Below are 27,473 nucleotides of genomic sequence, written 5' to 3' on the forward strand. Positions count from 1 at the left end.
GGTCTTTGATCATCTCTCATGTAGCCAAGATTCTGTCCATATTCCAGTATCTATGTTTGATTCCATCTGACACCTGGAGATGCTATTTGTGGTCCAAAGCTAAAACTTGATTCGGTTTCTATTGTCCAGTATTTATTGATATCTATATTTGAGCCTAATTGCTTCTCTTTCTTTCTCTCCTGCCAGATCCTCTGGAAGTGTGTCCTTCTCAATGTTAGTTCTCCTGTGACCATAGATGCAACCGGCAATTAGGACCTGGACTAAAACCATAGGAGAACTGACTTTCCTTTCACATTGGTAATCCTTTGCCCGAGCTTGGTCGAAGGTGTTCAGTAATCGACCCTAAAAACTTGGCAAGAGTTCCAAGTAGTTTGTTTATTCTTAATTACTAGAATGATTAAGGTGGCTTAACGGTAATATTTGAAAGCCAAAATGCTAAGACTAATCAATCTTCTAGAAACATAAATGCATAACAATAGGTCCTGGTGGGATAGCGGTCCGAGCAAGGGATTATCAGCTCGGAAATGCACTGATTTCCTTTTCAATACCAGTATCAACATTATTGCACAGCTGTGGAAAGTTTACTTTAGTGTGAAAGGGCCTGTGTCTCCTGCCGGTCTGCTTGGGGCTAATGGGTTATCTGATTGACTGGTATTGGTTCGGGTGTGTAGGCCTAATGAGGAGCATGCCTCTATTCCCTTCAAAGGACATTAGACAAGTGACACTGAATTGATCTCGGAGCCACAAATCTTGTGGGAAGACGACCGGACCACGATGTGTCAATACTAAAGTGGGGTAAACGCTTGGTGCCTCTCCTTTATTAACGTTATGGCTTTTTGGATAACTTTGGTCTGTTTACAAATTCGAAGTTGGTGTATTTGTATGTGATCTTTGTTACAAACAAGTCATCTTGCAGTGTGATTGGATTTCTGACAAACTGGAGACACACTTTTTTGGATCACTTATGCAGAGTGTCTCTCCGCCTCCCAAAGTTCACTGAATCCTTGCTGTGACTAACAAATTATATCATAACATTCATTTTGGTCTCTCCGTCTTCTATAGATCACTGACTGCTGGTTGTGACTCATCTTTGTCAGAGAGATATCTTACAATGTGGACTGGCCCCACCAGAGGCGGATGATGATGCTAGTTCACTGTCGCTCAACGGAGCGCAAGATGAAAAGGTGAGACTTGATGCAGTTTGGATACTGACTCTTTAATGCTTCCTGCGTACAAGTTCTTTTAATGTTTATCCTGCCGTCCAGACGTCGCAACAATTAATGAGGACGTGCTCACGTTGTGTGCCAAGATCAAGAGTCGAAACAATTAAAATGAGTTTACATGTAATTCTTTTATTTCGTTTTTCAGAGACAAATTATGATATAAGACGTAAAAAAACAATCAAGGACTGTGTGATCATGGCATCCGTGAAACTCCCGCCCATCTCCGAATGTTCGCCTTACACCGCAACAAGCAATTGGCCCTCCGTTGAGATTCGGACGCGAGAAAAAGATAGCAGAGAAAGAGTGGTAACAGTCCTGGGAAGCTCTCATAAACGCTTGTCACCTGATGTCAGCCTGACCAATTTCTTGGTAAGTGTCACTCTGATGAAGGAAGCCAGCTGTCCTACCCAAGATGGTCCAAGTAAACTTTCAGTCCATGCAGATTGAAAGTTGTTCTTCAGCCCATCCCTCTGAGGGTTGCAGTTCCTGTGAAATGATTGATTGAATTGGGCAAATGCTCACTGTCTTCGTGGTCACAAGGAGGTGTTGCCATCTATTTTTCCGGCGACTATCAACGAACCACATCAAATATTTTGTTGGCAAGTCACATTGGATTAGCAACTATTGCCTAAAAACTTCGATACAACAACCTCTTCAATAATTCCTTTTAAAAACAATTCCAGACCACAGTATGCGTCCCACAGCTCAGCTAAAGAACTTGTGCGATGTTCCGCTAAGTTTGTTTGATGTGGTTGAATAATTTATTCCATTATCAGGAATGCCACAACCGATATAAGTTTGAGTGATGAAGTCTGGCAAAGGTCTAAGTAAGCCATGAACCTTGCCTCTAAAGTTGGGTCATTTACCTACTAGTAACTTAGATAGGCCTACAAATATATTAGGGTCCACGAGTTTGACAAGAATATAGTATACATGTAAATACTGTATGTACTTTTTAACGCAAAAAAACCCCCACAAAGGTCATGCAATATTGTTCAGTCCCCTCTTTCCTACGTAAGAAACCTATTAAAATTTGCATGGCTTCTTTCTGTTCTTCAAACACAGGCATTATATGTATTTAAACGGTTTAGTTACAAAATCTCAGAGCTTAGACATACATAGGTCACCATTGTTGTCTTGCAAATGAGACGTGTCAATAATCAATATTTAAAAACTGTTTTGTGAGGTTTATTTCTAGTATCATAAAGGATAAGGCTCACTATCATTTCAACTGTTAAAGGTGTTCAGTCGTTCACTAGAAATTTCCCGGTGACAAAAAAGAAGATTATTGACTTTTGATTTGAATAACCCCATCTTAACAAGATAATACCCTGCTACATTTAAAGGGAGTACAGGACCTCACGGTTCAGGGTTCAGGATGACCCATGATATCAATCATAAACTTATCAAATTTTGGTCACATCTAACTGAGATCAGTAGGCGCATTCCAATTAGAAAATCATGATGATGAAAGCAAGACGTTGCACTAGTCATCATTCAGTTAGATTATAGGCCTACTACACTGGAAAAATGTCGGTAGATGTTTATCTTTATGGGAAATACTGCACCTTTAACATTATTGAATATTGGAAAGTAATATTTTCCAGCGAATGCCTTTGATAAGCCACAACAAGCAGTTGTTTATTCTTTTCCCATTAATGTTCAATGCCGTTTTCTAAGGCCTCTAGGTTGTTTTCTCTAAATATTAAATGTTGATAATATTATAATACTTCGGTTGGTAAAGTTTCCAATATTCAGCTGTTAGTAACCCATACAGGAGAGATTACTCTTGATCAAGCAGTTTCGGTCAAAGGACATACTTTTCTAAGCAAGACACTGAACACGACTAACATCATCGGTCTGTTGCTACGAATTCGACATTAAAGGCTGTGAATAAAATTGGATTAGAAGAAGGATCTTCTATCTTCGATTGACAAAGGAATGGAGGTTTTCAAACAGAAAATAGACGATGTTCATAGCCTCCCTGGTGTTGCAACATTCTGTGCCTCCCAGAATGGGTTATTTGATGTGACGTACGGTCGACACCAATCAATGTGTTCTTGACTTTTGTCAATATAAACAATGGTCGCAATTCCTCTTAAAAACTTGTAATTATATTGAAATCAACTTGGAGTAGAACTACACGGTGATATAGCAAATGGCAACCGCTGTGGAATTGAGCACCAATGCGGATTCCAAGGTGGTGCGGTTATTCAGAATGGAAGATGCAAAACCACCGACTGGAAGAAACGCAGATGATCAAATCGGAGGGTATCGTCTGAGTGCTCTTCAGAGACGGAGTGAGTCAAATGAGAGACCAAGTCGTGGAGATGGTAATGAGAAAAGCTTCGAACCAAAAAAGAAAACAGAGAGGCGACAACGTTCATCAAGCAGATGTGGTGAAGTGTCGTCTGGTGATGTGTCGATTAATCCCAAAGCGGGGGAAAGAAGAGAGTCAAGTGGAAGAGAATCCAGAAGTAGACAATCTCCTCGGCCAAGAAGTAGACTACGTGGAGATGGTGATGACAATAGGGATAGGAGTAGGAGTAGGAGCAGGCAGCCGATGGGAAGCGCAATGAGGGGCAGTCCTTTGTCTGATATTGCCACTGGTGGAAGCAGGGGTAGCCATGGGACAGGTACAGAGAGTGGAGGAGAAAGGGACAACAGTAGAAGTAGTCAAGTGTCACGACTTACTAGTGGTGATGGAAAAGGAAATAGCGAAGACACGCAGATGACAACTACCCAGGAAAGCGAAGAGAATAGCCGAAGCTCAAGGACGACATCTGTGGATGAGACGACGGAGAGTCGATCAAGTGTCTCACGACCACCAAGGTGTGGCAACAGGGAGAGTGTCTCCAGTCAGCGTACAGACGGAATATTGTTAAGCGTTCCAGGGAGGGCAAGGAGCATTGAACGCCCGAAAAGTGCTCTTGGCCGAAAGAGAGTACGGATCACCGAGCCAGCAGAGAATGAAGCAAATACCGCTTCACACGAAGAGGCTGAGATTTCTTCTTCGCCACTTGGAAGTGGGTCAAGTACATCTCTCAGCGACGCCAGCACAAATCGCAGTTCAAGCTCGAGGAGCAAGTTTCAAGACAGCATTGCTTTTGACAGTCCGGCGGAGAGGATAACCAAGCTTTTAGAGAGGAACACAGTAGTCAAAGGTGGAAGAGAGGCCTTTGTGAAGAAGAACGACAAAGATTTGGATAAGCGATCTGTCCACTCGGAAATAATTAAATCTGGAGCTGGATCACATTTTTCTGAATGGCGAAAAGAAAGGAATGAAGGAGACAAACTGAGTGATACAATAGAACGCAGTTCTCGAAAGAGTGCCAAGACACCCATTCAAGCATCGAAACTGGAAATGCAGAAGCGAAGTATCAGCAGACCAAGAGTTAGGAAGCAACTTTCTCAGCAACTACAGGAAAAGGCGGATATTCTTATTGTCAGTGCAGGGAATGAACGTGAAAGTGACAGCAGGCAATCAAATTCATCTTCGATCTCGCTCCTGAGTATGAAGACAATCCATCCGTCATCGCGTTCGAGTTCTCTTGGGAGTAATGTATCAGATGACCACAAGGCAGTCATTTTGAAGTTGAGGGAGTCCAGAGATGCACATTTGAAAAACAAAGAGAATCAGACGTCTGGTGAAGGAATGGAGCAGAAGGATGTCGAAAAGGGTGAGAATGAAAACAAAGCAGATCCCAAGCCAGCGAAGACATCAAAGGAAATATTACGCAACATTGAACGAATCATGGTCTCCGAAAAGCGCAAGAATGAAGAGTTGAAACTAAAACTGGGCAGAAAAAAAGCGGAGAAGATTGAAAAGGAAGCGACAAATGTTAAAAGTGTGGGTGTTGAGAAAGAATCCGGATTGAGAAAGAAGGTGGAGAGCGTTGCCGCCAATGTGAAAGACACGAATGTTGAAAAAGATTCTGGTTTGAGAAAAAAGGAAGACGAAGTTGTTTCCGAAGGCAGACAAACTCTGTCGCGCGCCAAATTGTCGCCAGGGACAGACGGGGTGGCGAAGCGCAGCGAAACACCTCAGAAGCTATTGGGAAAACGGGAAAATATCAAGGAAGTCATCGAGATATCAAAAGCAACATTGTTTGGAAAGCGAAGTGGCCTTGAATCTCCTTCAAGGACGAGTAAGATAGGCCAGGGGGATTCAACTACTGTACCATCAGACGATAGCAAACAATTTGACAGCGTTCTTGAACAGGTCCAAGAAGCTCAAAGGAGTTCAGATGATGTCCTCTCCCAAGACACGTCCAAGTCAAAAAGCACTGAAGAAAGGTTGGTCAGTGCTAAAGGTGTGACTATCAAAGTGGCACCAGAAGAGGTCGGGGAAATTGAAGAAATGCGGAAGATTGTCAACAGGAATCGAAAGACAACGGACACGGTGGGCGATTGTCTCTGTTGGGATTACCCAGATGATGATCAGGTAATTAAAGGTTCACCGACATTCCCAACCATCGAAAGCCAGAGGGCAACTTTCAGAACCACTCCACTTAATTTGTGTTTCCTAAGAAGATGTTCCAATATTATTTGAAGATATCACCGCCATCTGTATGTTTGCTATTTGCATATATAGCCACCCTCGGGCTACCATCCTGATATTTCTTTGACTACGGGAAAACGTTTTGTGTATGGTAGTGACAAAGTTGTGTCAAAACTCATTGTTAAACCGGCATACAAACTGATATGGGGCGTTTTTCAATATCGATTCAAGTTATGTATGATGTGGTAGGTCGGCCAATCTCTGCCAAACCACTCTAGAGACTTTCTTCTCGATCGTCTGCTTTTTGCTGCTGTTTTCATCTACGGTTGTCTGTCTAAAGTCAGTCCAATCCACTTTGTTTACACTCTGGTGGCAGTGGACCAGTCTCATCTTGTCGCCCGGTAGAGGAAGGACCAGAGTACTCTACCGCTGTAGAGGAGTCCATGTTTTAGATACCGATACCAGATGTTATTCCATCCAAAAATGTCTGAGATTCTACCTGTGCTCACCAGTCTGTTTTCTATCACTCGCACTCTTACTTTAACTCATTACAATAAACTTGATTTTGCAGAGCGGCAATCCGTACCTGAATATTCCGGCGTACGACGAGACACCAACAAGAAGAGAGCTCGTACAGAGAAGGCAGCGTAAGTATTAAGCACGCAAACTTTACTGGCAACTTTCATTATAAAGTCACATATTTCTCTTCCTTCATGGAGTTAAAACTATTATGAATAATCACCATACAATAGAGTGTCAAGCTCACTGGCTCGTAGTTATTGCTGACATTCAGTAACATACCATATCATCCCGGGCCTAAAGGCAATGCCTGGAAAAACTAGAGGTCCTATGGCTTCATACTCAGCTGCGGAGTTAAGATGAAAGTCCTCATCACCAACTTAGGGTCCATCGGCTTTATGCTTCGCAGTGAGGAGCATCTCAGCCCCCGGCCTAATCTCCTGATATGGCTGACATTATTGATGATTTTTATTTTCAGATACTGATGACATCCGACGTTGGTGGAGGGGTCGACAAAGGGCAGCGGAAAAAGACAGGCGAGATGCTAGAGACGTCAGCCTATCACGCTCTACAAGACAATCCAGCATCTCTGTTACTGGTTCCCTGGAATCAGTCGAACAAAGGAAGTTTGAATCTATGAAAACTGTCCCAAAACGTGAAACGAACTGTAGCAAAGGCGTTTCCGAAAACATGAAATGGGACGATTCATTATCAAGTAAATCATTACCGAAACTTTCGAGGTCATTGACGGAGGTCGGCAAGGTCATTGAGGGTGGCGCCCCTTTTTCAGTGCCGGCACCGCCCCCTGCTGGGAGTCCTCGTTCATCCAATCCAAACACAAGACGATCACAGACCTTGTTGAGAAAGCCAAGCGTTAGCAAAATGAACGATCAGAAACCTTTGGCGAAGTCTGCTCCGTCTCCACAGTTGGAAGAGGACGCTCTGAGGTAAGTTGCCACATCCATTATTCTGTCAAATCCAAAGAGCTTGTCTTATGGACCTGATTGAAATGGTCTATGTCAATGACGGACTCCGCGGATTGGACGGGGTAATGCATGAGGCCCCTATATTAGAAATATTATAGCCAGAAGCATGGATCTAAATTATTTAAGTGTGTGTAACAGGAGGTTTGTTGAGACCAGCAGCTTGATTTGAATAATAACATTATACATCATGACATATTATGATATTTGAGAAAAAAGGCTTCAATATCAATGTGTGAATCAAATCGTTCCTCAAAGTTTGGAAGTGAAGTGGACTTATAACTTCTGACGTTGTTGATAAATGGAAAAAGCTTTTAACCTGTTCCCCTCTTGTCTCCCTTGCAGACGACCGATTCTCTCCCGCCCCACGTACACGTGGTCAATAAAGTTGGCAGACGATCCAGCGCAGCTGACGGACAAAGTGTTACCGCCAGTCGGACAGCTCTCGCCGGCAGCTGAAAAAGACATGAAGAAGCACTTCTTCGTTCATCCTAAATGGGAGTCCGAGAAAATAGCATGGAAAACAAACGGCTCTAAGATGAAGACTGGTTGGATCTGAACGCTGAATAACCAGTACCGTAGAACCTTTCTAGTACAATGTTCACCCTAGGACTGACAAGTGTGCTGTCCTTAATTGAGAGGTGGCTGATTAGAGGACAAAATGAATGCAAATGATCATTTTGGGTCCACAATTAGTGTCCTTGGAGAGGGTATCCTGAGTGAAGAGGTGTCTACTAAGGGAGGTTTCACTGTAATAATATATCTGAATTGTCGTGCGACGAATTTTGTGGAACAAATCCATGCACAGGAGTAGGCCATCTTGACTAATCTCACACTCCGCCCTCGTTCCTCCCTATAGGAAGACTAGGTTTATGATGACAATGGACTGCCTTGATAGTCTACTGTATTCCATTATGAATTTTGCAGGGGACTTGGTTCTGGCGTGGCGTACACTCTGGACGTTGTGAACCGGCCTCGTCCCCCGCCATTGGGAGACTGTGTTTAGGGTGATTATCGACTGCCTCCTATTATGGAAGAATGCATCCTTAAACTCATGGTCTGATAGTCCCTTTAAGTTTAGCTAGGGTATATCTAAATCTTGATAAGATACAAAAACATTGGTTGTCAAGATGGGGAAAATGACGTCAGGTAATTAATTCATTATACTCAATACTGAGAGTGCTGATGAAGCAAGGCATCATTATAGTCGATATTATTATTGAGACAATCAACACGGTATGCTGATATCAATGGTAAATGATATACATGAGTTGTGCTGTTATTTTCCTATTAATGTACAGATTGAAAGCACAGAACATACACATGTTGAATTAAAAAGATGTTTTGATTTGAGCTCGAGTGTCCAATTTTTTCCCACCCCAGCCCACGAGAGCACCAACCAATAAAAGCGCAGCTGCATGCTGTCAGTAGGAGAATACGTCATACAATTATTTATCCCCCATGGGTGACTTTGGACTGCTTCTGTGCTTCCAAGGATGTGAAAAATGAACGTACTTTTAAAGTACAATTGATAGGCAACTATTTCACACTGAGGGGGTTAATTTTGAGAAAAAAGGTATATCCATTTCATAAGGCAGAAGTTTTGCAAAAATAAAATATTCCCACGGTCAGAGCCAAACGGGATGAGAGGGTTAATGGAAACCTTGTTCCTAGGAAAAAGTTTAAAATTTCTTCATACATTATACCTGCAATTTTCATTTTTTGATCCTGGGTACAAGGTTGTTTATTAACCCTTGCAGCCTGTTTGGCTGAGACCGTGGGAATATTTTTTTAAAGGTATTTTCATCGTTTGGGAGAGTATTTAACTTCTGTGGCAATATTAACCCCATCTGGACTGGTGGTCTCTACTATACTGTCTGTCAAGAAATGCTGTATTGAGTGATGCAGAATACCGCTGGAAGTATGATTCTGCTGTGGTAGGGAAGACCTCACTTCCCAAAGGACAATGTCACAACCTACACAACACCAGCTGGAGGGCATGGCACCGGTTTCGGGGTTGTCTATATTAAGACTCCCTGTCCATATTAATCGTTTGGGCATAGTGTCTTTTTTCATGACTGGTACAACTGAAATTGGGTAAGGGGACTTTATGTGCCTCCTTTGCCAAGATGCTGGTGAGATCAGTGTTCTACACAGCATGGGTAAACAAGGGGACTCCTCGTTTAGTATGTCCATGGGTTTGAGATACGCCAACCTGATCTAGAACACTTCCCAAAGGACAATGTCACAACCTACACAACACCAGCTGGAGGGCATGGCACCGGTTTCGGGGTTGTCTATATTAAGACTCCCTGTCCATATTAATCGTTTGGGCATAGTGTCTTTTTTCATGACTGGTACAACTGAAATTGGGTAAGGGGACTTTATGTGCCTCCTTTGCCAAGATGCTGGTGAGATCAGTGTTCTACACAGCATGGGTAAACAAGGGGACTCCTCGTTTAGTATGTCCATGGGTTTGAGATACGCCAACCTGATCTAGAACAATGTCCAGGGGCCAGCAATGGTGTGTAGGCATATATATACCTGGGCTCTTATGCATGGAGTTGGAATGGCACAGCATACGCAGCTTCTTTTGTATGGTAGGCAACATGCATTCTGTTCTTCTATACCGACCAGGACAAGGGTCTCTTGGCTGGGATAAAAGCACAACCCTAAAACTGATCTATCAGCTTGATGGACGTCCATCTCGGGTTGCGACATTGTCCAAGCCATGCCACCGGAGTACAACTAACATTCTGGGCTACCGACCACTTGATTAATCAGGTCTCAATGCAGAGGTATTCGGCCAAACTTCAAAGTATATGCAGTTTAAAATAAAACACGCAATGCATAACCAACAACACAGGAGTGGAGCATCTTTTTAAGGTGACCAAAATGCAGGCCACAACTTCAGGAGCGATTACTGAAACAGATCACCGAGGGTAAAAGCAATTTTTGCTGCTTATCATCTATTTCTCCTGCAAAGCAGCTCCACTCCTATAGTGTTATGCCATAAAATAAAACAAACAAATTAACAGTACCAGTACAATTTCACATTTTTATTTAGCAACAACAACAATGCACAACTTATAAAATCAATACAGCGATAGAACTACACAGTTGTAGGCCTTCTCATGGTAAATCACAGAAACTAATCCTAAAATGAGATGATATTTAGGCAGCAATACAACTCAATCAGACGGATCCTTCTGCCCGTGCCATGATGTGCAACAAACAACACCACTTCACAAATGACATAAAAGAGTATACATTTTGAATGCCACATAACTATGAGGTAATTGCTCTCTGAACTGATGACACTATGACTGGCCTGATGTTCTCATTATCGACGACTCCCCAGTGGAATTGAATCCAACAAAAAATGGGGTCATTGTATACAGTGGTACTGTATTACCCCGATGAGAAGCACTTTACTGATGTCCCCCACTCTCAACTAAGATATTTGTGCGTGTACCGGTTTGACTACGGGCTGAAGTTGACGATGTACTCCTGACGGAGCCATTGGGTGCTTCGCCCGCTCATTGACCGAGGCATGGTGACCTGGAGACAGTGACCGGATTAGCACTAGTTGGTCGAAGGACACTTCACAGGGCGTCAATTCGCAACTTCTCATCATTTTTAAGGCACGACCCATTCACGTGGACCAAGTCTTACCAAGAAACCTACTCCTTACGTAGCGTGGGGTACCAACCCACCGCAGATTCAGGAGTGTGTAATGGTTTCGGAGTATCCTACACCCAATTGTGCTGCCCATTCGCAATAGGTTTAACCACCGTCATGAACCCCTGACATTGCCATCTCTCAGACAGTAACAGGCAATGGTGCAATCTGGCTGCAAATTTTTCCCAGAGGGGCGGGATAATGATTTTTCAGACCGATCAGAGTGTCACAAGTTCAGAGCGAAATCACCCGACAGTTATATGGAGTTGCACCAAAATGCAGACTCTTCATTTCATTTGTAAATAGGCATCGATTATTTTTGTTACATTCAATGGACCCAGTCCTACAATCTCAGGAAGAGCCAAGTCTGCACAGAAAAGACCTGAACATTGCCACCGCTTTAGGAGTGTAGCAACAATATTGCTTCAAAGCAAGAAATGAATCTGCACATATTTTACTGGTATGCAGATATGCCAGCAAGGCATCAAAACCTTCGCAAGCCCTTAATGAGCAACTAATTTATAAAATTACAAACAGGATTTTTTCTTACAACTGTACTGCTCCAAAGAAAGAGCCAAGTCTGCACATAATTACTGGTATGCAGATATGTCAGCGAGGCAGACAAGACCTGAACACTGCCACTGCTTCACAAGTGTAGCACTGATATTGCTTCAAAGCAAGACTTAATTATACATATAATCACTGGTATGCAGATTTGCCCGCGACACAGAAAAGACCTGAAGACAGCCACTGCTTTAGGAGTGTAGCAACGATATTGCTTCAAAGCAAAAATGATGTTTGCACATAATTACTGGTATGCAGATGTGCCTGTTCGACAAAAAGACCCTGAACACTACCAAGCAACACGAACTTACAACTGACATGAAAGAGTATACAGTTTGAGGGAAAGCCACATAACTATTAGATAATTGCCCTCTGTACTGGTGATAATCAGACTGGCCTGAAATTCTCATTATCGACCACTCCTCAGTGGAAATGAATCCAACAAAAAAATGGGGTCATTGTATACAGTGGTACTGTATTACCCCGATGAGAAGCACTTTACTGATGTCCCCCACTCTCAACTAAGATATTTGTGCGTGTACCGGTTTGACTACGGGCTGAAGTTGACGATGTACTCCTGACGGAGCCATTGGGTGCTTCGCCCGCTCATTGACCGAGGCATGGTGACCTGGAGACAGTGACCGGATTAGCACTAGTTGGTCGAAGGACACTTCACAGGGCGTCAATTCGCAACTTCTCATCATTTTTAAGGCACGACCCATTCACGTGGACCAAGTCTTACCAAGAAACCTACTCCCTACGTAGCGTGGGGTACCAACCCACCGCAGATTCAGGAGTGTGCAATGGTTTCGGAGTATCCTACACCCAATTGTGCTGCCCATTCGCAATAGGTTTAACCACCGTCATGAACCCCTGACATTGCCATCTCTCAGACAGTAACAGGCAATGGTGCAATCTGGCTGCAAATTTTTCCCAGAGGGGCGGGATAATGATTTTTTCAGACCGATCAGAGTGTCACAAGTTCAGAGCGAAATCACCCGACAGTTATATGGAGTTGCACCAAAATGCAGACTCTTCATTTCATTTGTAAATAGGCATCGATTATTTTTGTTACATTCAATGGACCCAGTCCTACAATCTCAGGAAGAGCCAAGTCTGCACATGATTACTGGTATGCAGATTTGCCAGCGAGGCAGAAAAGACCTGAACATTGCCACCGCTTTAGGAGTGTAGCAACAATATTGCTTCAAAGCAAGAAATGAATCTGCACATATTTTACTGGTATGCAGATATGCCAGCAAGGCATCAAAACCTTCGTAAGCCCTTAATGAGCAACTAATTTATAAAATTACAAACAGGATTTTTTCTTACAACTGTACTGCTCCAAAGAAAGAGCCAAGTCTGCACATAATTACTGGTATGCAGATATGTCAGCGAGGCAGACAAGACCTGAACACTGCCACTGCTTCACAAGTGTAGCACTGATATTGCTTCAAAGCAAGACTTAATTATACATATAATCACTGGTATGCAGATTTGCCCGCGACACAGAAAAGACCTGAAGACAGCCACTGCTTTAGGAGTGTAGCAACTATATTGCTTCAAAGCAAAAATGATGTTTGCACATAATTACTGGTATGCAGATGTGCCTGTTCGACAAAAAGACCCTGAACACTACCAAGCAACACGAACTTACAACTGACATGAAAGAGTATACAGTTTGAGGGAAAGCCACATAACTATTAGATAATTGCCCTCTGTACTGGTGATAATCAGACTGGCCTGAAATTCTCATTATCGACCACTCCTCAGTGGAAATGAATCCAACAAAAAATGGGGTCATTGTATACAGTGGTACTGTATTACCCCGATGAGAAGCACTTTACTGATGTCCCCCACTCTCAACTAAGATATTTGTGCGTGTACCGGTTTGACTACGGGCTGAAGTTGACGATGTACTCCTGACGGAGCCATTGGGTGCTTCGCCCGCTCATTGACCGAGGCATGGTGACCTGGAGACAGTGACCGGATTAGCACTAGTTGGTCGAAGGACACTTCACAGGGCGTCAATTCGCAACTTCTCATCATTTTTAAGGCACGACCCATTCACGTGGACCAAGTCTTACCAAGAAACCTACTCCCTACGTAGCGTGGGGTACCAACCCACCGCAGATTCAGGAGTGTGCAATGGTTTCGGAGTATCCTACACCCAATTGTGCTGCCCATTCGCAATAGGTTTAACCACCGTCATGAACCCCTGACATTGCCATCTCTCAGACAGTAACAGGCAATGGTGCAATCTGGCTGCAAATTTTTCCCAGAGGGGCGGGATAATGATTTTTTTCAGACCGATCAGAGTGTCACAAGTTCAGAGCGAAATCACCCGACAGTTATATGGAGTTGAACCAAAATGCAGACTCTTCATTTCATTTGTAAATAGGCATCGATTATTTTTGTTACATTCAATGGACCCAGTCCTACAATCTCAGGAAGAGCCAAGTCTGCACATGATTACTGGTATGCAGATTTGCCAGCGAGGCAGAAAAGACCTGAACATTGCCACCGCTTTAGGAGTGTAGCAACAATATTGCTTCAAAGCAAGAAATGAATCTGCACATATTTTACTGGTATGCAGATATGCCAGCAAGGCATCAAAACCTTCGTAAGCCCTTAATGAGCAACTAATTTATAAAATTACAAACAGGATTTTTTCTTACAACTGTACTGCTCCAAAGAAAGAGCCAAGTCTGCACATAATTACTGGTATGCAGATATGTCAGCGAGGCAGACAAGACCTGAACACTGCCACTGCTTCACAAGTGTAGCACTGATATTGCTTCAAAGCAAGACTTAATTATACATATAATCACTGGTATGCAGATTTGCCCGCGACACAGAAAAGACCTGAAGACAGCCACTGCTTTAGGAGTGTAGCAACGATATTGCTTCAAAGCAAAAATGATGTTTGCACATAATTACTGGTATGCAGATGTGCCTGTTCGACAAAAAGACCCTGAACACTACCAAGCAACACGAACTTACAACTGACATGAAAGAGTATACAGTTTGAGGGAAAGCCACATAACTATTAGATAATTGCCCTCTGTACTGGTGATAATCAGACTGGCCTGAAATTCTCATTATCGACCACTCCTCAGTGGAAATGAATCCAACAAAAAATGGGGTCATTGTATACAGTGGTACTGTATTACCCCGATGAGAAGCACTTTACTGATGTCCCCCACTCTCAACTAAGATATTTGTGCGTGTACCGGTTTGACTACGGGCTGAAGTTGACGATGTACTCCTGACGGAGCCATTGGGTGCTTCGCCCGCTCATTGACCGAGGCATGGTGACCTGGAGACAGTGACCGGATTAGCACTAGTTGGTCGAAGGACACTTCACAGGGCGTCAATTCGCAACTTCTCATCATTTTTAAGGCACAACCCATTCACGTGGACCAAGTCTTACCAAGAAACCTACTCCCTACGTAGCGTGGGGTACCAACCCACCGCAGATTCAGGAGTGTGCAATGGTTTCGGAGTATCCTACACCCAATTGTGCTGCCCATTCGCAATAGGTTTAACCACCGTCATGAACCCCTGACATTGCCATCTCTCAGACAGTAACAGGCAATGGTGCAATCTGGCTGCAAATTTTTCCCAGAGGGGCGGGATAATGATTTTTTCAGACCGATCAGAGTGTCACAAGTTCAGAGCGAAATCACCCGACAGTTATATGGAGTTGCACCAAAATGCAGACTCTTCATTTCATTTGTAAATAGGCATCGATTATTTTTGTTACATTCAATGGACCCAGTCCTACAATCTCAGGAAGAGCCAAGTCTGCACATGATTACTGGTATGCAGATTTGCCAGCGAGGCAGAAAAGACCTGAACATTGCCACCGCTTTAGGAGTGTAGCAACAATATTGCTTCAAAGCAAGAAATGAATCTGCACATATTTTACTGGTATGCAGATATGCCAGCAAGGCATCAAAACCTTCGTAAGCCCTTAATGAGCAACTAATTTATAAAATTACAAACAGGATTTTTTCTTACAACTGTACTGCTCCAAAGAAAGAGCCAAGTCTGCACATAATTACTGGTATGCAGATATGTCAGCGAGGCAGACAAGACCTGAACACTGCCACTGCTTCACAAGTGTAGCACTGATATTGCTTCAAAGCAAGACTTAATTATACATATAATCACTGGTATGCAGATTTGCCCGCGACACAGAAAAGACCTGAAGACAGCCACTGCTTTAGGAGTGTAGCAACTATATTGCTTCAAAGCAAAAATGATGTTTGCACATAATTACTGGTATGCAGATGTGCCTGTTCGACAAAAAGACCCTGAACACTACCAAGCAACACGAACTTACAACTGACATGAAAGAGTATACAGTTTGAGGGAAAGCCACATAACTATTAGATAATTGCCCTCTGTACTGGTGATAATCAGACTGGCCTGAAATTCTCATTATCGACCACTCCTCAGTGGAAATGAATCCAACAAAAAATGGGGTCATTGTATACAGTGGTACTGTATTACCCCGATGAGAAGCACTTTACTGATGTCCCCCACTCTCAACTAAGATATTTGTGCGTGTACCGGTTTGACTACGGGCTGAAGTTGACGATGTACTCCTGACGGAGCCATTGGGTGCTTCGCCCGCTCATTGACCGAGGCATGGTGACCTGGAGACAGTGACCGGATTAGCACTAGTTGGTCGAAGGACACTTCACAGGGCGTCAATTCGCAACTTCTCATCATTTTTAAGGCACGACCCATTCACGTGGACCAAGTCTTACCAAGAAACCTACTCCCTACGTAGCGTGGGGTACCAACCCACCGCAGATTCAGGAGTGTGCAATGGTTTCGGAGTATCCTACACCCAATTGTGCTGCCCATTCGCAATAGGTTTAACCACCGTCATGAACCCCCGACATTGCCATCTCTCAGACAGTAACAGGCAATGGTGCAATCTGGCTGCAAATTTTTCCCAGAGGGGCGGGATAATGATTTTTTCAGACCGATCAGAGTGTCACAAGTTCAGAGCGAAATCACCCGACAGTTATATGGAGTTGCACCAAAATGCAGACTCTTCATTTCATTTGTAAATAGGCATCGATTATTTTTGTTACATTCAATGGACCCAGTCCTACAATCTCAGGAAGAGCCAAGTCTGCACATAATTACTGGTATGCAGATTTGCCAGCGAGGCAGAAAAGACCTGAACATTGCCACCGCTTTAGGAGTGTAGCAACAATATTGCTTCAAAGCAAGAAATGAATCTGCACATATCTTCCGCTGCATCCAGGTGGACGAGGGTTTCCAAGCTCATTGAGGAGTAAACCATATTCCTGCACAACTTCTTAACCTTTTATAGGCCTAAATTCATAAAAAGTCTCTTCTCTTTAGAAAAGGTTAATGTTCAGGTATTTTTGGTGCGGTCTTTCACAATATTCTTCATGCTCATGTCATGACATCCTGCACCCACTTCACCATCCAAGGACTGGTTGTCATGACATCCTGCACCCACTTCACCATCCAAGGACTGGTTGTCATGACATCCTGCACACACTTCACCATCCAAGGACTGGTAAACCAAAGCTGAAATGACAAGGACCAATTGAAAATAAAAGAATGTAAAATTTTATTCATTGATCTCATCTTGCAATCTTTTTACCATGGATAGCTCTGTAATTGTTAGCAGGACACTACTCTTGGGCTGTGATGACTATGGTCCAAATGCGTCTAATCAATGTACTATTTTATTGATGTTTTACTTTTAAATAATGAGAACCACTTAAAGACTAATAATGAAACGGCCAGGTGCCATTGTGCTCACAGTATGGATATTTGGTGGTTAGGAATTTATCCTGGTTAAAAAACATGCTACATGTATAGTATATAGGTCAAACCGAAGTCAGTATGATATGCGATGTATCCTAGCTTGGACTACCTACCATACAAATTCCAGAGGTTATATGATGTAGGGAGTCATATAGGAGCTGCTCATTCAGCACCACATTTTGAGCAATTCTGACTGGTACCTGGAGGAGTGAGACAGACAGTCGGACAGAGAGACAGGTCTCAAGTCTCAAGCCAACTATCGGGTCTGAACCAGGGACCTCTTCACTGCTAGCCAGAGTTAGAGCCACCGATTCAGCAGCACCTCTACACGTGTTGATGTTTCTTCTTCTCAAATAGCTGTCACTGACAATCTTTAGTCCTGCCATTGATGGTGCTGGCAACAATGCGCGAATTACAGATGTCTTTAGGCTTTAGCATGGTTTGACCCCAGCTCTCGTTCACAGCAGGCGTTTCAGATGCGTGCACCACCAAGCGTCTATGTCAATGTATGTTTTTCCAGGCCTCTTTGACATTCAAGGACCAGTCAATCTTCAAACCACACTGAAAAAGAACACGGACCATTAGAATAATCATAAATTTGTTAGCCGTCACACACAGAATTCTGATATTTTGACTTCCTGAAGCATTCATCATATGGTTGACCGTCTCTTGATATTTCATCACAGCAAGGTAAATCAACAAGGACCTTGTCGATAGGCCAGAGGCAGCCTGCTTGAAGGATGCCTTCAAAACTTTCTTTGGGGAGCACAGCACCTGGGCTCTTTGATGCCGACTGCTTTTACATCACAACTATGGTCTCCTGAATTTTATTGGGGAGTGCTCTCCTTGATTTGATGCCGAGGTGCTTGGAAATCGAATTCTAAGGGGACGGAGATGCATTATGTTTTGTTGGGTTCTTTCAATGCTTTAGACAAATCACAAGGCTGATTTGCTCCAAGTGACAATTATTCATGAGAAATCTTTGGTTAATTGACATCAAGCGATACTGAAAGGCCATATAGTTTAAGGGGGCGAGAGGTTGGAGTACCTACCATAAAGATTTCAGAGGTTTATGATGTAGGGAGTCATCTAGGAGCTGCTCATTCAGCACTACATTTTGAGCATTTCTGACTGGTACCTGGTGGAGTGAGACAGACAGTCGGACAGAGAGACAGATCTCAAGTCTCAAGCCAACTATCGGGTCTGAACCAGGGACCTCTTCACTGCTAGCCAGAGTTAGAGCCACCGATACAGCAGCACCTCTACACGTGTTGATGTTTCTTCTTCTCAAATAGCTGTCACTGACAATCTTTAGTCCTGCCATTGATGGTGCTGGCAACAATGCGCGAATTACAGATGTCTTTAGGCTTTAGCATGGTTTGACCCCAGCTCTCGTTCACAGCAGGCGTTTCAGATGCGTGCACCACCAAGCGTCTATGTCAATGTATGTTTTTCCAGGCCTCTTTGACATTCAAGGACCAGTCAATCTTCAAACCACACTGAAAAAGAACACGGACCATTAGAATAATCATAAATTTGTTAGCCGTCACACACAGAATTCTGATATTTTGACTTCCTGAAGCATTCATCATATGGTTGACCGTCTCTTGGTATTTCATCATAGCAAGGTAAATCAACAAGGACCTTGTCGATAGGCCAGAGGCAGCCTGCTTGAAGGATGCCTTCAAAACTTTCTTTGGGGAGCACAGCACCTGGGCTCTTTGATGCCGACTGCTTTTACATCACAACTATGGTCTTCTGAATTTTATTGGGGAGTACTCTCCTTGATTTGATGCCGAGGTGCTTGAAAATCGAATTCTAAGGGGACGGAGATGCATTATGTTTTGTTGGGTTCTTTCAATGCTTTAGACAAATCACAAAGCTGATTTGCTCCAAGTGACAATTATTCATGAGAAATCTTTGGTTAATTGACATCAAGCGATACTGAAAGGCCATATAGTTTAAGGGGGCGAGAGGTTGGAGTACCTACCATAAAGATTTCAGAGGTTTATGATGTAGGGAGTCATCTAGGAGCTGCTCATTCAGCACTACATTTTGAGCATTTCTGACTGGTACCTGGTGGAGTGAGACAGACAGTCGGACAGAGAGACAGATCTCAAGTCTCAAGCCAACTATCGGGTCTGAACCAGGGACCTCTTCACTGCTAGCCAGAGTTAGAGCCACCGATACAGCAGCACCTCTACACGTGTTGATGTTTCTTCTTCTCAAATAGCTGTCACTGACAATCTTTAGTCCTGCCATTGATGGTGCTGGCAACAATGCGCGAATTACAGATGTCTTTAGGCTTTAGCATGGTTTGACCCCAGCTCTCGTTCACAGCAGGCGTTTCAGATGCGTGCACCACCAAGCGTCTATGTCAATGTATGTTTTTCCAGGCCTCTTTGACATTCAAGGACCAGTCAATCTTCAAACCACACTGAAAAAGAACACGGACCATTAGAATAATCATAAATTTGTTAGCCGTCACACACAGAATTCTGATATTTTGACTTCCTGAAGCATTCATCATATGGTTGACCGTCTCTTGATATTTCATCATAGCAAGGTAAATCAACAAGGACCTTGTCGATAGGCCAGAGGCAGCCTGCTTGAAGGATGCCTTCAAAACTTTCTTTGGGGAGCACAGCACCTGGGCTCTTTGATGCCGACTGCTTTTACATCACAACTATGGTCTTCTGAATTTTATTGGGGAGTACTCTCCTTGATTTGATGCTGAGGTGCTTGGAAATCGAATTCTAAGGGGACGGAGATGCATTATGTTTTGTTGGATTCTTTCAATGCTTTAGAGAAATCACAAGGCTGATTTGCTCCAAGTGACAATTATTCATAAGAAATCTTTGGTTAATTGACATCAAGCGATACTGAAAGGCCAAGGGGGCGAGAGGTTGGAGTACCTACCATAAAGATTTCAGAGGTTTATGATGTAGGGAGTCATCTAGGAGCTGCTCATTCAGCACTACATTTTGAGCATTTCTGACTGGTACCTGGAGGAGTGAGACAGACAGTCGGACAGAGAGACAGATCTCAAGTCTCAAGCCAACTATCGGGTCTGAACCAGGGACCTCTTCACTGCTAGCCAGAGTTAGAGCCACCGATACAGCAGCACCTCTACACGTGTTGATGTTTCTTCTTCTCAAATAGCTGTCACTGACAATCTTTAGTCCTGCCATTGATGGTGCTGGCAACAATGCGCGAATTACAGATGTCTTTAGGCTTTAGCATGGTTTGACCCCAGCTCTCGTTCACAGCAGGCGTTTCAGATGCGTGCACCACCAAGCGTCTATGTCAAGAAGGTTTTTCCAGGCCTCTTTGACATCCAAGGACCAGTCAATCTTCAAACCACACTGAAAAAGAACACGGACACGCACAGAATTCTGATATTTTGATATCCTGAAGCATTCATCATATGGTTGACCGTCTCTTGATATTTCATCATAGCAAGGTAAATCAACAAGGACCTTGTCAATAGGCCAGAGGCAGCCTGCTTGAAGGACGCCTTCAAAAATTTCAAAACTTTCTTTGGGGAGCACAGCACCTGGGCTCTTTGATGCCGACTGCTTTTACATCACAACTATGGCCTTCTGAATTTTATTGGGGAGTACTCTCCTTGATTTGATGCTGAGGTGCTTGGAAATCGAATTCTAAGGGGACGGAGATGCATTATGTTTTGTTGGGTTCTTTCAATGCTTTAGACAAATCACAAGGCTGATTTGCCCCAAGTGACAATTATTCCTAAGAAATCTTTGGTTAATTGACATCAAGCGATACTGAAAGGCCATATATTTTAAGGGGGTGAGAGGTTGGAGTACCTACATTAAAGATTTCAGAGGTTTATGATGTAGGGAGTCATCTAGGAGCTGTTCATTCAGCACTACATTTTGAGCATTTCTGACTGGTACCTGGTGGAGTGAGACAGACAGTCGGACAGAGAGACAGATCTCAAGTCTCAAGCCAACTATCGGGTCTGAACCAGGGACCTCTTCACTGCTAGCCAGAGTTAGAGCCACCGATACAGCAGCACCTCTACACGTGTTGATGTTTCTTCTTCTCAAATAGCTGTCACTGACAATCTTTAGTCCTGCCATTGATGGTGCTTGCAACAATGCGCGAATTACAGATGTCTTTAGGCTTTAGCATGGTTTGGCCCCAGCTCTCGTTCACAGCAGGCGTTTCAGATGCGAGCGCCACCCAGCTTCTATGTCAAGAAGGTTTTTCCAGGCCTCTTTGACATCCAAGGACCAGTCAATCTTCAAACCACACTGAAAAAGAACACGGACCATTAGAATAGTCATAAATTTGTTGGCCGTCACACACAGAATTCTGATATTTTGACATCCCGAAGCATTCATCATATCGTTGACCCGTCTCTTGATATTTCATCATAGCAAGGTAAGTCAACAAGGACCTTGTCGATAGGCCAGAGGCAGCCTGCTTTAAGGATGCCTTCAAACTTTTCTTGGGGAGCACAGCACTGGGGCTCTTTGATGCCGACTGCTTTTACATCACAACTACAGCCTTCTGAATTTTCTTCGGGAGTGCTCTCTTGGATTTGATGCTGAGATGCTTGGAAATTGCATCTCCGTCCTCTTAGAATTCATTATGTTTTGTTGGGTTCTTTCAATGCTTCAGACAAATCACAAGGCTGATTTGCTCCAAGTGACAATTATTCATATGAAATCTTTGGTTAATTGTCATCAAGCGATACTGAAAGGCCATATAGTTTAAGGGGGCGAGATAGCCCCCTTTTGGAATTTATAGTTGCTAATTCACAAGGATGATGAAGGATTTGATCGGTCTTTCAAGACAGACTTTTTTCTCTCCCGAGTAACGAAACCATTTTGCGCATTGAAATTTTTGAGCAAACATCCCAAGTGTGATCTATTATGATCATGAGATCATAATGAAGAAATTAGACATAAAATTATGGTGCTCAAAGCCTATTCACAACTCTCTAATAATCAGGCATGAGAGTGAGCTGAAAGGTCACAACCTGAAAATTTTTCTGATGGGGGAGGGTTCAAGGGGGTGCCTTACTCGCTGAAGAAGTTCAAATTTCAAATGCATTGGGACTAATTTCTGGCAAATTACAGAGTTATTCTGCTCTGTTTATTGTGTGGGGGTCCTCCCCACAAAGATTTCATGCGTGGTTTCTTTTTAAAATTCACCATTATTCACCGAACTAGCTGTAAGTGTTCATGGCGCCATTTCGATCATGAGGCGAGGCTATCCCACAGTGCCTTGCGCTGTGAGGGGATTCCCCAAGTTTCGTCAGTTCGTTATCTGTTTGTACGGTGAAGATGAGGTCAGCGCTATTTTTAGACAGCACACGGCATCGATCAATATTTTAGTCTCTTGCACATGCGTTCCATTGGCGGTACAGCACTGTCTAGGCCGAGTCACACGGTTGATTCAGAGACTGACGGCTACAGCGCGATATACATTATGCGGCCTGCCTTTTTGAATGCCAAGGCGCGTGGTGATTCGATGGGTTTAGCTCTGGCTTTGGCGGGAATAATGCGGACAATTTTGATGCCGGGCGGAAAGTTTTGTGGCTGGCTCTTCAGTTCAGGTCAACACCTCTAACCCCCCCCCCCCCCCTAATTTTTATTGCAGATCTGCGCGAATCTCGGGACCCAACTTTTTGGATACAGTACTTCATAACCGGATTTCCGGGAATTACCGGAAAACTCTCATGCCTGAATAATGCAATAGCTATATCATTACCGTCCTGTCGATATTAATATCATCATGTCAATATTCTACCGCGTTAGTTCATAATCTGGAGTGTTGTGTAATTTGGAAAGCTTTGGCTATTTTTCGTCCATTCTACTGGGCAGGGCTATAGTCAACCACTCACCAACAAGCTTTCATTTTGTGCATTCTACGAATCTGCCTGATCGCTCGTTGCAGCCATAAGCATAGGCCTAGCATAATCAGCATCAGTCATAGTATGGCGTTGAAGTGTTATTTTTTGCGTTGCTGGCAGCCATGTTGGACTGCAGATCAAAAGTTGCGTTACTACTGCACAATCTTTCAATCTATTTATTTTGTTACAGGATTTATTTAGTCAATATTTACATGCCCTTTACGAAAATACAACATGTGTTAATTTATTTCTCATATGATGTCACAACCTGTTCGGTCGAATAAATAAATAAGCAAATACAAAATAATATGTCTTTGTTCTCTTTCAGTTTTTTTGCTGTACAACCACGACTCACGTCTCACCCGACGTCAAAACCCAGGTGCTCTCTATTCTGCTACTGCATGCCCAACCTGCAATATTTCTATCTGTCAAGGGTCTCAACAACATCCGATCACTCGATATGATGTCACAAAGACCATGCATCACCTGTAAACAACTCGATCAAGGACCTTTCTTGATATGATGTCGTAACCTTAGTGAAGACCATGTCCCTGTGGACAATATTTCTATCTGTCAAGTGTCTCAACAACATCCGATCGCTTGATATGATGTCACAAAGACCATGCATCACCTGTAAACAACTCGATCAAGAACCTTTCTTGATATGATGTTGCAACCTTAGTAAAGACCATGGCCCTGTGGACAATATTTCCATCTGTCAAGTGTCTCAACAACATCCGATCGCTCGATATGATGTCACAAAGACCATGCATCACCTGTAAACAACTCGATCAAGGACCTTTCTTGATAGGATGTCGCAACCTATTAAAGACCATGTCCCTGTGGACAATATTTCTATCTGTCAAGTGTCTCAACAACATCCGATCGCTCGATATGATGTCACAACCTACTATAAGAGAGATAGATAGTCACAACCAGACCTACTCTAGCTTAGGAGCTCCACTGTGATGTCAAATCGATGAGAGAGATAAGACAGTCACAACCAGGCCGAATTGAGCTTGGGAGCTCCACTGTGTTGTCAAATCGATGAGAGAGATAAGACAGTCACAACCAGGCCGAATTGAGCTTGGGAGCTCCACTGTGTTGTCAAATCGATGAGAGAGATAAGACAATCACAACCAGCCCGAATTGAGCTTGTTTTCAATGCGATGAGAGCTATAAGACAGTCACAACCAGACTCTAGTTTGGGAGCCCACTGTGTTTCCAACGCGATAAGAGAGATAATACAGTCACAACCAGACCGAATTGAGCCTGGGACCTCCAACATGTTGTCGAATCGATGAGAGAGCTATAAGACAGTCACAACAGGCCCGTCTCAGAAACATTGCCAAAGGTAAGGCAGTCTGACTGCAGGATGTACTCTACTGACGACAAGGTCACAACTACTTGGGTAGGGATGGGTCAAACACAAACGATTGAATGCATTACGAGTATTGATGAGGCTTTCTCTCAAGATGTGGTTTTGACGGTCTCAGACATGTCTTGTCCAATACTGAAGGGACAGGGCTGTACCCCATTCCTACCCTTACTTGGGTACCGATAGTATGCCTGACTGGTGCAAGCGAGTTAGGTTGCGACGATACCTCCATGCCTTGGTCTATAAGGCATTAGAGATCCTTCTCAGAAATTATGTCTTCTGAGAAAAATATGCATATATCAGCAATGACGGGAAATCAGGGCAAGATTGTCTCGGAGCACATTTCCACCAAAGACAACAATGTAGGGGGCTCCTCCAACAGAAATATCCTCCGATGCGTATGGGAGTTTGCTCAAGTGAGGACAGATTGTGCCATCTTGTTTGCTCAAAAATCGATGGGCCACAGATGGTTTTCTCCAGATTGTGACTATCCTTGTATTCACGAGCAGCAGCCAATCAACATGTAAGAGGAATTCCGACTGGCCAGAGTAATTGGTAGGCGGGACTAACCAGTATAATTGTGAATGTGATCCAGTCGAATGAACCATAGACGTATATTGGCTGAGACAATCGGATTAACACCATATATACGTCGATGCAAGGATATCAGAAATACCGTGTAGATGAAAGCACGTGGAAATGTACATTTGCATATCAAAGAACCCGGGAAAACGCTACGACTATGTGCAAATTTGATAAAAAGTGAACATGTATCTACAGAATCTACCAAATTAATGTATTCTTTATGTAGCTGTACAGTGTTTAAAATTATATGCACCAAATTCGAAATCAACTAAGAAATAAAGTCATATTTAGACATTATTGACGAGAAAATCGCAAAGCCGGCATCTTCCACCGTCAATATTATTGTCACGTGCAGTAATCAATCTCCACACCTGAGAGTCGTTCTTTACCCAAGTCTTTCACCCCTGGCAGCAATATGTGAGGAGGTGACCGATAACGATTGAATAAAAACAAAAATTACATCAAATATCTCAATAGGGTCAGTCCATTGGTGATTGATAATATTCTTTTGTGATTTCAGAAAGATAAAAAAATATATATTGATGCTCTTTTTTCGTCACGGCAATTTTGATGATGTTTAAAAAGTGCGCCATTTTGCACAAAATGGCGCCATTGTTGTCAGCGGTTTACACATGTAACACGACATGTTTTCGCGTGGTGATGTAATCTCTAAACCTATTTTTAGACTGTCTGAAACGAGCCGTCTTCGAAATCAAGTTGGTTTCGAAACGGCCTCCAAATTCACTTGAGATTTTAACAAATTTCCGTCTATGGATTTGGCTTTAAAATATGTTTTTCATCAACCGCAAAGGGTACTTGTTTATGTTAACATGGTAGTGTTTTAAAAGCAATTCATGTTATGGTTTAAGCGCATGCACTGTGTTTATTACGTAGTCGATTCGACTACGTCGTTTCTGACTAATGGCCGCTGATGAGAGAGTTAAGACGGTAAAAGAAGCTTCTTTGAAGTATTTTTTTCTTTTATCGTCTTAAGTTTTAAGACTAAATGTGATCGCTTTCGAGCGCTGGCAATATTGTCATGTCGAAAACAATGCTCATAAATCATAAACTATGCAAAATACTTGTGCTGAATAATGACATGACGATATTAATATTGGCATTACGGAAAATAATATTGTGATTACGGAAATAATTTTGAAATAACGGAATTAATAATATCGACAGTAGGGAAATAATACTGTCATTACATTATTAGAGAATGATCGTCTTGGAGCGCCATATAAAATTTGTCTTACTTACCAATGGTTATTCAGCTGTCAATTCCTACATGAGCCAACTCCAGGATGGACCCTGTTCACTTAGGCATTTTCATAACAGCCAATCTGTTCAAGTGGGGATGAACTCACGGAAAAATCGTTCAAAGTCGAATTCAACCTAAGAAAACCCAAAAAGAAGGAGTTGCAATGACCAATATCAAGGTTTTTTCAAAATTTTTCAAGTTTCGAGCTGTCAAAGTCTAATTCACGATCGAAAAAGTCCATGAAATCATGATGACCCCGTGTGCACGGATGTCGCGAGCATGAAACAATACAATGTATTCTTCTATATGATATGATCAGGGAAGTGTTGTCCGTAAAAGTTTCTGTTTTTCAAAATCCCTTTCAACGAACAAATATTTTTTCACAATATTCATTTCATTAGATATAGAATTACACATAGAACATAAAAATAAGTATCATAGTTGCTAATTCACAAGGATGATGAAGGATTTGATCGGTCTTTCAAGACAAACTTTTTTCTCTCCGAGTAACGAAGCCATTTTGCGCATTGAAATTTTTGCGCAAACATCCCACCAACTTCTCGGACTGAGAAATAGTGAACATATTGACTAAAATCTAAACAAGTGCGGTCCATTCTGATCACGAGATCATAATGAAGAAATTAGACAAAAAATTTGTCGTACTTACCCCAAAAAAAGTTGTTTTTGAGGACAAAAAATATTGAATTTCACAAAATCAAAAAAGTTCGGAAAATGTGCGCATCGTCTGCAACCTCGTGCATCCGAGCAGGGGGTGCAGAGATCACATGATGATGAAAATGACGTAATGGTAAGGTGGCGGTAACCAAATATGCCTAAATATAGCTTGGTCCTCAACATTTTTTGGCGGGGTGTTGGGTCAAAGAAGTAATCCTCAAAAAAAGAGTTTTTTCTTGAGAAACACATTTACATGTTCTAAAAACTAACTATAATATTGATTTTTTATAATATGTTTAGCAATATCAAAGGCTGCAATGATTTCGCTTTTTTAGCTGTACATACTTACCAACTCTACCCCCTACTAGATTGGGCGGGTCTAAGCGCATGGCA

The 27,473-nt window shown here is 42.8% G+C and overlaps 1 protein-coding gene and 1 long non-coding RNA gene across 3 annotated transcripts; one reads left to right on the forward strand and one right to left on the reverse strand.

The window, feature by feature from the left end:
• Positions 1 to 30: 30 nt before the first annotated feature.
• LOC135482549 (uncharacterized) lies at positions 31 to 8,579 on the forward strand. Of its 2 annotated transcripts, none has more exons than XM_064762675.1 (6): positions 31 to 297; positions 1,063 to 1,184; positions 1,369 to 1,592; positions 6,296 to 6,371; positions 6,722 to 7,190; positions 7,572 to 8,579. In XM_064762675.1, the coding sequence occupies exons 3-6, from the start codon at positions 1,419 to 1,421 to the stop codon at positions 7,783 to 7,785; spliced, it is 933 nt and encodes a 310-aa protein (XP_064618745.1). In that variant the 5' UTR covers positions 31 to 297; positions 1,063 to 1,184; positions 1,369 to 1,418; the 3' UTR covers positions 7,786 to 8,579. The 2 variants fall into 2 exon arrangements, with proteins under 2 accessions (XP_064618745.1, XP_064618746.1); XM_064762676.1 differs by lacking the exon at positions 31 to 297 and adding an exon at positions 341 to 366.
• A 1,688-nt stretch (positions 8,580 to 10,267) lies between these two features.
• On the reverse strand, positions 10,268 to 27,161 carry LOC135482550 (uncharacterized). Its single transcript, XR_010446233.1, has 7 exons — positions 27,073 to 27,161; positions 26,405 to 26,539; positions 20,214 to 21,574; positions 19,285 to 19,731; positions 18,347 to 18,793; positions 17,408 to 17,855; positions 10,268 to 17,051 (listed from the first exon to the last, which is right to left on the reverse strand). It is a non-coding gene; the product is annotated as an uncharacterized LOC135482550 (long non-coding RNA).
• Between the last annotated feature and the right edge of the window lie 312 nt (positions 27,162 to 27,473).

The sequence above is a fragment of the Lineus longissimus genome, chromosome 2, assembly GCF_910592395.1.
Source record: "Lineus longissimus chromosome 2, tnLinLong1.2, whole genome shotgun sequence".
In the NCBI taxonomy this organism is placed as follows: domain Eukaryota; kingdom Metazoa; phylum Nemertea; class Pilidiophora; order Heteronemertea; family Lineidae; genus Lineus; species Lineus longissimus.

What these genes read in the sequence shown, in the direction of transcription:
- LOC135482549 (XM_064762675.1), top strand. Translation starts at nt 1,419, where the DNA reads ATGGCATCCGTGAAACTCCCGCCCATCTCCGAATGTTCGCCTTACACC. An exon ending in GCTCGTACAGAGAAGGCAGC is followed by an intron (nt 6,372 to 6,721) that starts GTAAGTATTAAG and finishes TTTTATTTTCAG; the next exon opens with ATACTGATGACATCCGACGT. An exon ending in TTGGAAGAGGACGCTCTGAG is followed by an intron (nt 7,191 to 7,571) that starts GTAAGTTGCCAC and finishes TCTCCCTTGCAG; the next exon opens with ACGACCGATTCTCTCCCGCC.